Here is a 15018-nt window from a genome sequence, read left to right on the forward strand (position 1 = left end):
TGCTCTAACTACTGCACCAAACTGGCTCTCTGATAAAAGTCCATAAAGTGCCTTGTGCAAACACTATGTTCATGCTGCAGAAGAAAAGAATGTAACTGCCATACCAAAAAGGTGGAAATGCTCAAAACTACTGTTGGCATAGAAAAATCATATGTAAAGAATCCCAAAGTTTTTAGCAGGAAGTCGCAACACATTTCATCAGTCATTAGGGCTAGAACCATGTTTTCACACTTAAATGATGACACAACCTCTCAGAATTCTTTTTCAACTTCTAGATTCTGCATTAGATCCCATACTGTGATAAAATGAGCAGGTAGATGCAAAGACTTTGTGCAAGATGCTAATTCTATTCCCTATCCAAATGGAAGTATGGTGCTCTCAGTTCTTCCCTTTTCCCATAATGAAAAGAGCCAAAAACCTTCTTCTTTACTCGCATTTGAAGCACCAAAATAAAGTTATTTTATGGAGATTGCAATCCTCTCTGTTGCTTCTTATATAAGATTGTTGCCACTTGGGGCATTTATGTAGAATTACTAAACAGTAGGACCATATTTTGATCATTGTTCTAAGCTCAGCATTTCTCCTTATAATATCTATAATCAGGTTTATAAACAATTTCAAAAGCCTTCTTTTGTTTATAGCCACAAAGTAGAAGGCTGCTTTAAAAAGACAAAACTTTCCAGTTCTGAGAGATGCTGGTTATTCTTCAATCTCATGCACTGGTCTAATTTGAATGTTGAAAATTGCACAAACATGTTGTTCGTTATTGTTGCTGTTTTTTAAAAAAGGTTATTTTTAAATGCGTAAAATATTTTTAAAGAATATAACACATAGGACTTTTCTTCATCTGTTTCACAAGTAATGCAGTACAAAACAGAAATACAAACATGCATTCCTGAAATTAAGAGAAAACTCCAAATATTTTTGAGAATTGTGGAAAACCTTTCTTCCTTGTGTGGAAATTAATTCTGCAACATTGCCCTAGTCAACTTGATACTGGTTTAATTGCAATTTGCTATCCTGGGAATACTATCTCTTGTATTTTCTCTCAAGATATCCATCAGGACAGGATAATGGTATCCAATCTTATTTTAAACAAGCATTTTGATTCTTTTGTGACTTTACTCCATGGTACAACTGTAAGTGCTGGTACACAACCTAACTTAAGAATTAATGACTATAGCGGTGAAAAACTACACCTGTACCCTTCTGAACAAGACTGTACTGTGGAATTCATATTCAGGTCCTGAGAATATAAGCATTCAAGAACTTTTGAAATTATTGTTCTAAAACAAGCAGGGTCAGTGGCTTTCTCACTGTCAAGACGCTGAGGCACACATTTTGTCAAAGCAAGCAACTGGAGCCTTTTCAAGATTCATGCGATAAGAACTCCAACCATAAAACGAATCTCACAATTTCACATTGTCAGCAGAACATTCAAGTCTTTCGTGGGGACAGGTAGCAAGGAACAACAGAGAGGGTTTAAGTCGGGGGCAAGAAACTAGCCTGCCAGTCCCTCCTCTCAAACATAAAACTCCATCATTATTTTGTGGCTGCTATTTTAAGAAGTGCTCTGTCTTCCCTGCTGCTCTTCCATAGAGCTCATGAAGCATGTGACATAAAGTTTCTAGGGTTCAAAACAAGATATTTTTTTCCCAGCAGAAAATTGCCAAACCTGATGCTACAGTTCCTTCTATTTCTGCCTTATGACTTCTTAATGAAGAGGAAATTGTTTCTCATTACTGTCTTTCACTAGATTGTGCTGAGTACAGCCATAGACCACAGCCATTATGAATATTCATCTCAAATCCTTAGCCACCCACAAAGTGTGGAAATTATTGGTCTATAATTTTCAAAATGTTAGTAATATGCCAGAAGGCTTTCCGAAGCTAACTTGGACTTAACTAAAAGAATTACAGTGGTAACTAGCTGTCCTTGGGGAATGAAACATTTATATCCATAAGATACCAAAGAGCACATTATGTAATATTGCATAAATCACATGTAAAGACTGCAGAGGGCACATTGCCATTAAAAAAGAAAGAAAGAGAAAACTGATCATATTCCACTTAAAACAAAGTACTTGTCTTTAAATCAGCTGATCTTAATTGATTATGGTGAACCTACACAAGCTCAAATGAGCGGTGGACCAAAGCAAAAAATCTATTTTTGGATACTTTAGACAGACAGATCAATAAGTGACCAAGGGCAATTCTTCAAACACAGTGAAAGTCTTCCAGTCCAGTCAAGTTATGCCATTACTTCCACTTCTTTTGTTTCTTCTGCTTGAACAGATTTTAGTATTTTCAGGATTCATTCCCAAAGGCTCTACACGAGACCTGAATTTCACCTCTGCTGCATCAGCACTTAGTTAATAGAGAGAAAAGGGTAGGTGGGCAGGAGGGAGAGGCTTAATTATATATATATATATATACAAAATACAAAATAAAATTGTTACAAATGGAAATGAACCTACATTTTGAAAAAAATTATTAACTGCTTTGTTTAACCAAGCAAGCTTATGAAAATCTGACAAGTTTAAGCAAGCTGATTTAACATTTCAAGAGAAACCATTTGCAAAGACGGCACAGAACTTCAGCATGCTGTCCAAAAACCAACTAGTACTAAAGGCAAACCTTGGCTACTGTTCATGCTTAAGGAAAAGAGAGCTTAAACATGAACCCAGGTTCTGACAACACAATGCTGTGCTGAAGGAGCAATACAGGTCCAAGTTCCTCTCTGGGGGTGACTATATTTATGCGGCTCTGATAAGCCATAGTTCAGCTTACCATGTTCTGCAACCAGGCCACCGTGCACCAAGTAATAAAGCATGCAGATCTAAATCAATACAATACATTAATCTATTCAAGTAGGGAGGCATCTCAAGCTGCATGCAGTCAGCCCAATCTAAATTTCATATTGCCTTATGATATACGCTTTTCTTTCTACATGTGATAAAAGAAGTGGAAGTTTATAAAGCTGTCATGAGCTTTGAGTACAAGATTTCTGAAACATCTTTGAGTGTACTAAAGTCCTTTCTCATAACCTTTAAAGAATGCGAGAAAAGTTTTCAAATTATGGTATCAACTTCAGCTCTCCTCACCTCTACAGTTTCTGGACATGTGTAGTTCAAACCTCTGCCATATGCTTCCATATTGTCTTCCCCACTCAAGCACCTCCTTATTAGATCTTTATCATGTACTATTTCTAACCCCCCCCTCCCTTGTTTCTCACAGCCTGCTGCTTCTGATGCCCCTTGCCTGTTGCTTTTCTGGTCCTTGCAGACCTTCTCTTAAGCCTTGCCTCCTCTGTCTCTATGCAAAACCAATGGCAGTTAAAAGACTGTTAGGATCAGAGCAGCTCAGTGTTCTGAGGGGTCGGGCTTGATCAGAATAAGAGATATGCACATAGAACCTCCTACTCCACATAATAGGCCTGGGATCTGCTACGACTTATAGGGATCACCTCTGGATAAGAAAAAATAATGCCCCAAGTATTAGTCGTGAAACATAGTATTTATTCTTATTAGAATATTTAGTGCTTCTTTGTGCTTCTTTGAAAGACAACTCCTCTGTGTGGAAAGGTTCCGTGGCAGTTTGAAACCCACTGCCTTATCACATTTCACTGCGGCCTGGAACTAATGCACAGAATAGCAGGAAATATCTACTGCTCTTAGGGTGCCAGTAATCCTGACATGGATGCATCACTGCCAAGCATTTTATTAGGATCAGGATGTCAAGTACCAAAACAAAAATAAAGAGACTTGATAAAGGAATTAAGAAAACTAGAGTTGGAGACTCCACAATATCTACAAAGATGTTGCTGCTTTAAAACTGTGTCTCCAGTTCCAATCAGTATTTTGTGGTATTGTGAACTGAGCTAATTATTATTCTGCACTGAAAGACCACAGCATTCAGATGTAACAGCATCTTCTACCACAATCTCATATTTGAGTCATAATGCATACAAAACACTGAAAGAAAATGTGATTATGCAAGTAATTAAATTTCAGAGGATGGTAAATTTCATGTTCTCCATAAATAAAGGATTTAATACACCGAAATGGAACCTCGCTGAATTTCAATAGCACAAATATTAGATAAGTGATGATCAAGGGTATTAGTAGTGATAAAACAACAACAATCATCAATAAATTAGAAAGGAATCTATTATAAAATACACAATGTCCTAAATCAGGCAAATACATGGAAAACTAAAAAACAATCCTTAACACAGGACCTAGCTGAAATGACAAGTCATGATTAACTGCAATGCTGAAAACCAGGTCTGCACAACCTGTGATCACACACAGTTTGCTATCTCTGCATAATGGCCTGCTTGGCAACACCCTCATTTTTATAGTGCGAGCAGGTGGAAGAAGCAGGTTTATTAACCCCTGTTGAGCTGCCATACTTGGCTTGTTGTTGTTTAGTTGTGTCCGACTCTTCGTGACCCCATGGACCAGAGCACGCCAGGCACTCCTGTCTTCCACTGCCTCCCACAGTTTGGTCAGACTCATGTTTGTAGCTTCGAGAACGCTGTCCAACCATCTTGTCCTCTGTCGTCCCCTTCTTCTTGTGCCCTCAATCTTTCCCAACATCAGGGTCTTTTCCAGGGAGTCTTCTCTTCTCATGAGGTGGCCAAAGTATTGGAGCCTCATCTTCACGATCTGTCCTTCCAGTGAGCACTCAGGGCTGATTTCCTTAAGAATGGATACGTTTGATCTTCTTGCAGTCCATGGGACTCTTAAGAGTCTCCTCCAGCACCATAATTCAAAAGCATCAATTCTTCGGCGATCAGCCTTCTTTATGGTCCAGCTCTCACTTCCATACATCACTACTGGGAAAACCATGGCTTTAACTATACGGACCTTTGTTGGCAAGGTGACGTCTCTACTTCTCAAGATGCTGTCTAGGCCTGTCATTGCCCTTCTCCCAAGAAGCAGGCGTCTCTTAATTTCGTGGCCATCTGCAGTGATCATGGAGCCCAAGAAAGTAAAATCTCTCACTGCCTCCATTTCTTCCCCTTCTATTTGCCAGGAGGTGATGGGCCCAGTGGCCATGGTCTTTGTTTTTTTGATGCTGAGCTACAGACCATATTTTGCTCTCTCCTCTTTCAGCCTCATTAAAAGGTTTTTTAATTCCTCCTCACTTTCTGCCATCAAGGTTGTGTCATCTGCATATCTGAGGTTGTTGATATTTCTTGGCTAGTGGCCTGTATTTGACTTATTTGGTCACAGGTCATGTAGGCCTACTCAAATGATTCTACCCCCCTCTTTTTTACAAATGAATAAGCCAATAGTAGAAGTAATTCTAAGGCAGACCACTAGTGCTGCCCCTGGCTATAAGCAGCTCCAAGCATACACACACATGTATCAGAGAATGAATGGACAGATATATAAATAGATAGATAGTACTATATAGAGGTGGAAATTATTGCAGAAGCAGGTATTGACTGCTGCATGGGCAATGCTTACTAAGCCACACATAATTCCCATTTCCGCTGAGACTCACGAGGAGCAACAGTTGTGGCCCCAGAACAGCCACAGTGGAGTTGGCCTCCCTTCCTCACCTTTGGCATAGTGGGAGAGGGCACTTCTGGTTCCTCTCACTGAGCCAGCAGCCAGGGACTTGCTTGCATGGCTCACCAGCCAATCACAGATGAGCTGGGGGGGCATGGCTGGGGAGCAGACCTGAGTGAGAACTTCTTCCCTGCACCCTGAGTATAAAAGCCAGTCACACCCAATGCCTACACCAAACCATCTGACACCTGGAATCAGTAAAGTTGTGGCCCTTTTATTCCCAACACCGTTGTCCTGTGTCCTTTGTTGATGTTATTATTGCACTCCCACCACCGGGTCCACTTTGCCCTGGCCCACAGCAACTCTTACCCCTTTAGAAAATATATAAGGTATTTTTCCTTAAGTGATATGTTTCAATTGTATAAAGACAGAAGCACCTCACTTAAAATGTAAAGTTCACCATCTTAAAATCATTACTCACAAGTAACAAGGGACGCGGGTGGCGCTGTGGGTAAAAGCCTCAGCGCCTAGGGCTTGCCGATCGAAAGGTCGGCGGTTCGAATCCCCGCGGCGGGGTGCGCTCCCGCTGCTCGGTCCCAGCGCCTGCCCACCTAGCAGTTCGAAAGCACCCCCGGGTGCAAGTAGATAAATAGGGACTGCTTACTAGCAGGAAGGTAAACGGCGTTCCGTGTGCTGCGCTGGCTCGCCAGATGCAGCTTTGTCACGCTGCCCACGTGACCCGGAAGTGTCTCCGGACAGCGCTGGCCCTCGGCCTCTTGAGTGAGATGGGCGCACAACCCTAGAGTCTGGCAAGACTGGCCCGTACGGGCAGGGGTACCTTTACCTTTACCTTTAATGATTATCAGTGGCTACTAGCTATGATGGCTTGCTCTGCTTTCACAGCTGGAGGCAGCAATGCTTCTGAATACCAGCTGCTAGAAACCACAGGATGGAAGAGTGCTCTTGTGCTTTGTGAGTTTACCACAGGCATCTGGTTGGCCACTGTGAGAACAGGGTGCTGGACTAGATGGGCTGTTCGCCTAGCTTAGCAGGCTCTTCTTATGTTCTTAAGTACAGTGGTACCCCGGGTTAAGAACTTAATTCGTTCCAGAGGTCCGTTCTTAACCTGAAACGGTTCTTAACCTGAGGCGCGCTTTCGCTAATGGGGTCTCCTGCTGACGCTGCACCACTGGTGCACAATTTCTGTTCTTATCCTGGGGCAAAGTTCTTAACCTGGAGCAACCACTTCCTGGTTAGCGGAGTTTGTAACCCAAAGCACCTGCAACCCGAAGCGCCTGTAACCCGAGGTACCACTGTAATCAAAATCAAGTCAAGGGAATTAGTCAAAGTAAGTGCTTTAGGAGAACACATGGCCTTATGCACACGATTGAAAAGAGATTGATGATTCTAAGCAAGAAACGACACACTATAAAACATTAAATCATGTCTGCTAAACAAACAAAAACATGACACATTTCTGCTTCAATTTCCTGAATGAAAATGCTACATGTTCTGAAAAAATTCACTTAACTACCAATTTGTAATAAACATTAACACTTCTTTAAATCTAGAGGGATTTTTAATATCAGATCCTCATTTAATTAAGCACTAAATGTTGACCTTTCAAATTTTCATTAAGTTAAATTACGTCTACAAGGCTAGGACAATCCAAGTTTATATTCTGACATCATTCAAATGTTTTATAGCAGCTGAAAAACACACAGATGAAATACATCTATTAGGCTTTATTTACTTTAAAAAGAAAATAATAGTAAAGTTAGTTCAACTGTAGACATAAATCTCTAATAGCCTGTTCAATTATAAGATATATTTGTAGCAAGTTATAAATAAAAATATCGTGACTTTGTTTTTGGTTGCACAGATGCTGAAATATAAGAATTCTCCCTCACAGAGAAAAAAATTATTGGGGGTGGGCACAGAGATATTTTTTTTTAGGATTTGTGTGTTTCCCAAAGACAGCACCAGCCAACCAGGAGAGTGTAGGGCAGCCTGCTGGCAAAATGGGATTTGTCTCCTCCAAGGTATAGAAAAATCATCCCCATATTTATTTCAAGCAAATTGGCTTACAATATTAAGACTGCCCTGGTTCAATTTTAAACATTATCCTAAATATTACAAGTGTTTTTTTAAAAACCTACTATGCTGTTAACTTCTTTACAATCCTTTTGTAAATATGCAATAAACATTTTCCATTCTTTTTTATATTTGCTCATGAGAGGAGGAGGAAGTGTGCATTTGCGTGACTTATTTCTAGGTCAGGGATAGCTAACCTATGGTCTACCAGATGCTACTGAACAAAATTTCCATCAGTCCCAGCCAGCATGACCAATCACAGGAAGGGAGCACAGGTTAGTCCCCCCCCCCACCCTGTTCTATACCAATAAAACAGGGGAATACTTCATCTGAACTAGGCTACCATCAACCATAAGGAAAAAGAGGAGTAGCAATGGAAGGTGGTTTTTCTGTATTCTTGTTAGTGTCCTGACCAACAACTTTTAATCATGCACAACACATTGAATTGAACACACTGAAGGGCTAGCAATACTGACTCCATTCACAGACTAATTTCTACACCAGCCAAGACACAGACAGTACGTTCTTTAACGCCCTCAGTGTGAAGAGCAGCACATGCTTATAAAGTTCTCCCCTTTTGCCTGTCGGCTGTTCACTTTCCCACATAAGCCAAGGCACAGACCTACAGGGGAAACAACACAGAAGTGCATAAGGAAAGAAGGTAGAAGTGGTGGTAATGCCTTTGCTTGCTGCATCTTGACTTGTAAGGGAGAAAATGGGTGAACAGTAGGGCCAGCTGGAAAGTCTCTGGAAACTGAACTGAGCTGTTAGTTACTACTCCCTAACTAGGATGACCAAGTCCAAAAGGACAGTAGGATTCTCTACCTTTAAGCGTTGCTACAATAGAGAAACCCAGCAGAGGCCTCTGTTTCTCATGCATGCAAGAGAGCTACACCTGCCTATATTCTGTTTGACAATTTGTGACCTCAAAAATACCTAAGGAGCTTCACCTGGAGTCACTGATATGGAGCCCTTGGCTGCTTGTTACATCCGAAACAGTTTAACATCAACTGCATGTGCACTACTTATTTCTAAGGGCTTTTGGATTGCAACCATGGGCATCCATCCACCTCTTCCTCCAAAATATATATATTTAAAATAATTATACTGCCTTTGCAAATAAGAAAGTGCTAAAAATGGCTTACAATGGAATACAGCCTAAAAATCATTTAGAAAAGCAAAACACCAATCGGATATACCACACCCCTTACTGGTATCTCATCAGCCTCCTACTAAGCGCCCTGCTTTCCACTACAAGTCAAGGTTCCAAAAAAAAATTGCAAGATGAAACCTAATATAATACATAATTCAAAAATAAAATGATAGCACTCACTTGTCATCAGCCTGCAGTTTCTAGATGAAAGGGAAAGAGGGGAAGTATGTGACCTTGATCAACATAGCATTTATTTTAGGTCCCTAGCAAGAAGACCCATAAAAGCAAAAAAATAAATAAAAAAGAATGACGTTGTCATGGACACTTGGTGTGTAAAGCACAGTTCAACATGGCATGCAATACCCTGTACTGGGCTGACAGGGTAGAGTAGGGATACATTGTTTCATGTGGGGAGGAGCTCATCTCTCATCTCTATGCCTCATTAAGGGCACCTGCCTCAAACAGAAATTCAGTAATCCATTTTGAAAAATGCTTATTAGCACTATACCTCTATTTATGTATTTCCTAAATTACAATGAATAACAAAGAGCTAACAATGCCCAAGACTCTATATATTTTATTTTTGCAGAGAAAATTATACTGTAATAAAATTCAAAGAAATTGTTCTAGCTAGGTATAAATGTAACTTATCTTTAGTGTCACATATAAAGGTAAAGGTAAAGGTACCCCTGCCCGTACGGGCCAGTCTTGACAGACTCTGGGGTTGTGCGCCCATCTCACTCAATTCCACCCACCCATCAATACTATTTATTACTTTTCTCCTCTGCATTCTCAGCATAACAAGACTCTCAAAACAGCAAATATTCAATACCTGAATGATTCACCTCTAATATCTTCAAGTGTTCCAGAGAAATCTAGATACAAATTTGAAAGCCATCTTCACATTTTGTAGCAGATCCAAATTTTTAAAAAAGATAAAAGCGTTAATGTACTAAATGTACTAAAATAAATTATGTTTCAAGTTTTGCAATATGCACACATTAACAATCTACTTCTTTTCAAGATATGACCTGAATGGCAATATAATGATGCTAACCAAAACTGATTAGACTTTCAGATGCAAGATCACACATGGAGTTCATGCAAACAAAATTGTTTAGAAACTGTCACATACCAAAGTCACTAGCCTTTTTTTTATCCATTAATGCTCTAGTTCTACTTCTAAACGTTCCTAAAGAACTTGGAAAAGTATGAATACTTCAAACTGACAAAAAATTGCTATTTTCATCTTCACATACACGCACTCTCAGTTAAATACACTGAAGCTGTTCAATACACTGAAGCTGATTACAGTCATAGGGAGAAAGGAAGTTTACCCTCTTTGAATTCTGTGGTTTTACATATCAGGACATAATAACAATCATCTGTTCCTTAGCATGTCCTAAAATTAGGTAAATACAACCTCAGATGAACAACAGCACATGATTTATTACACCGTGCCATGATTTATTTACCAGAAATAAAGCCCAAAAGAAAGAAAAGGTTGTCTCAGATGATAGACCAAGGATTAGGCGTAACATCCAAACATACACATGCAAAGCTGTAATACAGAACTGTCAATGGGTACAGTCCAAGACACTGTCAGAGCTAGGGTAAGCTTGCCTTTAAACTACTTGAAAGGCTTACTAGAACTATACAAGCCTACACAGACGTAATAGGACTGCAGCTCGCACAGCCCATAGCAGAATGAATTTGCCCACACCCGGAGTGCTTTTTTGGTTTTTAAAAAAGGGTGCTAGTACTCATATATTGATAAAGGTGTCATGGGTGCTAATACTCTGTACCCGAGTACTGTCACAAAAAAGTCTATGTATGTCAGTGTTTCCCAACCTTGGGCCTCCAGCTGTTTTTGGACTACAACTCCCATCATCCCTAGCTAGCAAGACCAGTGGTCAGGGATGATGGGAATTGTAGTTCAAAAACAGCTGGAGGCCCAAGGTTGGGAAACACTGATGTATGTGTATACACACACACACATCAATGACTAACAAAAAATAAATTTCCAATTCTTATAGCAAAAGATGTTGGCAGCCATTTTCATCAGTTATAGAGCTTTGAGGACGGAATGCTCAGACAGCTTTCATTTTGCTGAAACTAAGCAATGCTGTACTGTCCTATAAGTTGAGCCCATGTGTCCAAAATGCACATCCAGGTTCTCCCTTTTTGCTAAAATTGTTGGATTTGTTGGCATCTGTATAGCAGGTATTGGTAAGTCTGACAGACTGTGGTTCTCAGACTTAAAGAGTTTAGCAAAAAAAAACAGAGTTGCAGTTTGCAAAAAAAGTAGAATACAGAAACCTTAGTCCAACGCAAAGGTTTATGGAGGCCCTGATCCAACTTGGGTCACTTTGTTGACATCATGGTGTAACTGAGAGGAGTAAAATCACTCCAAATCACCTGACTCACCTAGTTATTCAGCCCCAGTGCAAAGCTGCTACACATCCCTATCTTGATATAGGATCTTATCTAAACGGAATAAATAAATAAATAAAATTAGGGGACAGCAGCTCAGTGGTGGAGCACTGGAAACAACTTGTCAGCAACCCTGAACAACCGCTGGCAGTCAGTGTAGATCAGGTATCTTCAACCTTTTCAGATTCAGAGTCCACTTTTAACTCAAATATGCATTGGGGGATTTACTTCTTAATCTTTTACCATATACTTGTATGATGGTAGTGCTCCTGTTGTGACCCATCTTGCATCTGGCCGCAATTCACTAGTGGGTCCCAAATCATTAGTTGAAGACCAGTGGTGCAGATGATGCTAAGATAAATGGACCACTGGCCTAGCTTGCTATAAAGCAGCTTCCTATGCTCTCACCCTTCTTGTTATAACACTGCCCATAGGCTTTTATCTAGCGAATTATTAAATCAGTCTTCTTGTCGAGAATTCCATTACCAGCAGCAAAAACGAGGCATTCCAAATGCCAGTATGAGGAGACAAATATGCAACATATAAAATTAAACGCTGTTTGTGATTTCTCTTCCTTACCTGCTGAGCTAAGCAAAACACTGAAGTCTGTCCCACGCTGTGATTCACCATTGTCATTTTGTGTTTCTTTCTCCGAATCTTCATAACGGTGCCAGTTGGAAACTACTTTTCTTCTTGAATAACTTCCTTGTTCTTCTTTTTCCTCTTCTTGTGACTCAAGATCAGCCGAGGCCTATGACATGTAGCAGCAAGAAGATTGAATAAGAGCTTTAATTAGCCTTTTCTTTTAATCTGTGCTTGGTTTTCTGAAAAATCAAGACAGCTACCTTAAATCAATGTCCCAATTTAACATTTCATTTAGTAGGCATGTCCAGATTACCTGCCCTGGCATGTCAGTACTTAGAACCTGCATTACTATATCTGTCTGTGACACCAAAGTTCATGGCAACATGGCAACACTGTCCTAGTGTCATAGTAAACAGCTGATCTAGGGGATTTACATTTATCCTCTCTTCAATTTTAAGACTGTGATGGATTACCAAAATATCTGGTAGCCCATTTATTATAACCCCCTTACATTCAGTTGTGTGCCATTAGGCTTCATGCTCTTTCACAGTTAAAGTTTAAAGCAAGGTTTAACCCTGGGCCAAGGTTTATTCCATGGTACTGACATTTAGAAGACATCTGAAGGCTGCCCTGTTCAGGGATGTTTTTAATGTGTGACATTTTAATGTATTATTAATCTTTGTTGGAAGCCGCCCAGAGTGGCTGGAGAAACCCAGCCAGATGGGTGGGGTACAAATAATAATAATAATAATAATAATAATAATAATAATAATAATAATAATAATTATTATTATTATTATTATTATTATTATTATTATTATTATCAACACCCCACTTTCTCAAACTATTCTTAAACCATTTACTGTTCCTTTTTAATGTCCAGATTGTATCACAAATTATCTACAGGAATTAAACATACAACAAGAATATGATGCTAACTGAAATCTGTTAGCAGCTGCTAATCTCTTGTTTTAAATGGAAAACCATTTCTTGACCTATGCAGAAGAAATGTGGGAGAACATGCTCATAACAAGCACTTGGCAACTAGCTGAGGATAGGAAGTCAATGAGTCAGATTATTCTGCTCTGTGCCTCTTTATACCCCATAGTCTAAACATCTTTATCTTCATTAATCTGGAAATTAATTTCTTTCTCCTTTTCTTCATCAGAAACATAGCAAGCTATCAACTTAAGCTACACTCTAGATAGCCTGGAAATGAAAGTTCACTTAGATCTTTTCCCGCAAATTCTTTGCTCCTGTTGCAGATTTGCTTACGGTGGGTTCTTAGAGAAAGCAGTGAAACAGTACTTCTACCCACAGAGCTCTCTTCCTAAGAACATATTGCCCCAGGGTCCTCCAAAATTTGGAGCAAACAGTGAAAATAGCTCATAACTATTTCTCTTCTCCTAGGCTGTGATACAGCTTGCTCCTCCCTCTGCGGTATGAGAGGCAGAGCAAGTGCGGCTTCACTTGGCAGTATATCGCGGGTGAAAGCACTACTGCTCCCAAGTCCCTCTGCTACCAGCAACCCAATGTTGAATGGGTCGAAAGAGGGACTCGGAAGTGGTATCTGTTTCACCTGGGATATAGCACCGAGTAAAGCCACCATCATGGTCTGCCCCTCCTACTGGTCCTGGATGATGTATCAATACATTGCCCGGGCCTAATCATTACCATTTTACACCATAATCACTAATACTATCCTCACATTTTTGACGGAGACAAAGGCTGGAGATAAGAGGTGACAGCGGGCTTGACTAAGCCCTGAAATGAGTTTATGGCTCACAGTTCACATTCTTCACCACTAAATAAGATTGATGGGCTATAACATTTACTCCAACTGACCAAAAAGCAAATTATTCAGTCAACCAAAATTAAAACCCCAGGGAATCATTCACTGTGATGGAAGGGAACAGATCTTATGTCTGAAGACTTTTTTTGTCAAGCACACTTCTAGATCTGTTGAAAGCTAGTGGTAAGTTGCTGTATGCGAGCAAACAGCAGTCATTTACCCTATCAGTAAAGTGTTTTCATATCATCAACTTAAGGGCTCGTGATGAGTAAGCCAAGTTAGCAATGTTGACAGAACAGAAGGTGTGGCACCTGAATGCTGAAGTCAGCTACTGCTGTCTTAGTATACATACAAACACACCAATAGGAATATACTCAAGTTGATTCATATTAAGTTTTGCCAAAGTTCAGAGGTAAGGGAACAAGGGCTTTTGGCTTTCAATTCAACCTTCATCACAATAGTATTGGTGTCTACCATGGTTAGCAGTATTTTAGTCATCAATTAATGATGATCCCCAGATGTTCCATATTCAGCAACATTACCACCTTCCATCCTCCTATTTGCATATTTTAGCCAATGGTCACTCTTTTTAGGTACAGCAATAAATTAAAAATTCAACTGTTGTAACTGGGTTACATTAAAAGTCCCTTAATAAAATTCATTTTATTATCATTTTATTACTGCTATACCTAGTAGTAAGCCCACTTGAAAAAAAACGGCATTTACTTCTGAGTAGACATGCAGACATGTCTAAGACTGCTGTTAGGTTTTTCAGACCTAGTTGCTAAGTATTAATTTGAATTATTGTAAACTTCATCTTAAGTCACGGTTTAAACTATTTGTCAGAAACTAAAAATCCACAGCAATCAAACCATTTACCATTTTAATGGTAACCTATCCTTAAAAATCACATCTGAATAGACCTCCAGCACCAATATCCTTGCATTCTGTCTCCAACAAGCCAATTGTAACTGACAAGTTCTACTGGTTTTCCACCCACTCCAAGCTGCTAGCTTTTGAATGAACATTCCAGGGTTGTCCTAGCAACCAGATGGTTCTACCCACAACCCCATACTTACAGTAAGATTAAATCAAAACACAATTTTCTGCATATGGAAATAACAGTGGAAAAATATCTATGACCGCATAGTGGTCCATTTTTCTCTATTTCAGCATGAATTAAACTATGGAATTCTCATAGCAATGTAAAATAGTGCAGGCCAATTCCACAAATTCACTGATTTCTACATTTTAGTGGATATACCTAAATTGCAAGTGCTTGCAATTTGTAATTTCATTTCATACTTCAAGGACAGACCTGAAAATACAGTATTCACATTCAAAGCCTGCTCCAAATAGTTTCATAAATGCAGAGTTCACATTTATTTTAAATATACTCATGCCTTAGAATATAATTTGCCTTTATTAGTGCAGTAGTTA

General features: G+C 39.6%; 2 protein-coding genes across 3 annotated transcripts in view; one reads left to right on the plus strand and one right to left on the minus strand.

The window, feature by feature from the left end:
- AVEN (apoptosis and caspase activation inhibitor) overlaps positions 1-15018 on the minus strand; it is a 106644-nt gene that overhangs the window by 70924 nt on the left and 20702 nt on the right. The window contains exon 2 of the mRNA XM_028722068.2: positions 11781-11952. Within this exon, the coding sequence (XP_028577901.2) occupies positions 11781-11952 (172 nt within the window). The remainder of the gene's footprint in view (positions 1-11780; positions 11953-15018) is intronic.
- The window catches only part of CHRM5 (cholinergic receptor muscarinic 5), a 60349-nt gene that overhangs the window by 16073 nt on the left and 29258 nt on the right, over positions 1-15018 (plus strand). The gene's annotated exons all lie outside the window — the stretch shown is intronic.

Source organism: Podarcis muralis, chromosome 1 (assembly GCF_964188315.1).
Source record: "Podarcis muralis chromosome 1, rPodMur119.hap1.1, whole genome shotgun sequence".
NCBI lineage: Eukaryota > Metazoa > Chordata > Lepidosauria > Squamata > Lacertidae > Podarcis > Podarcis muralis.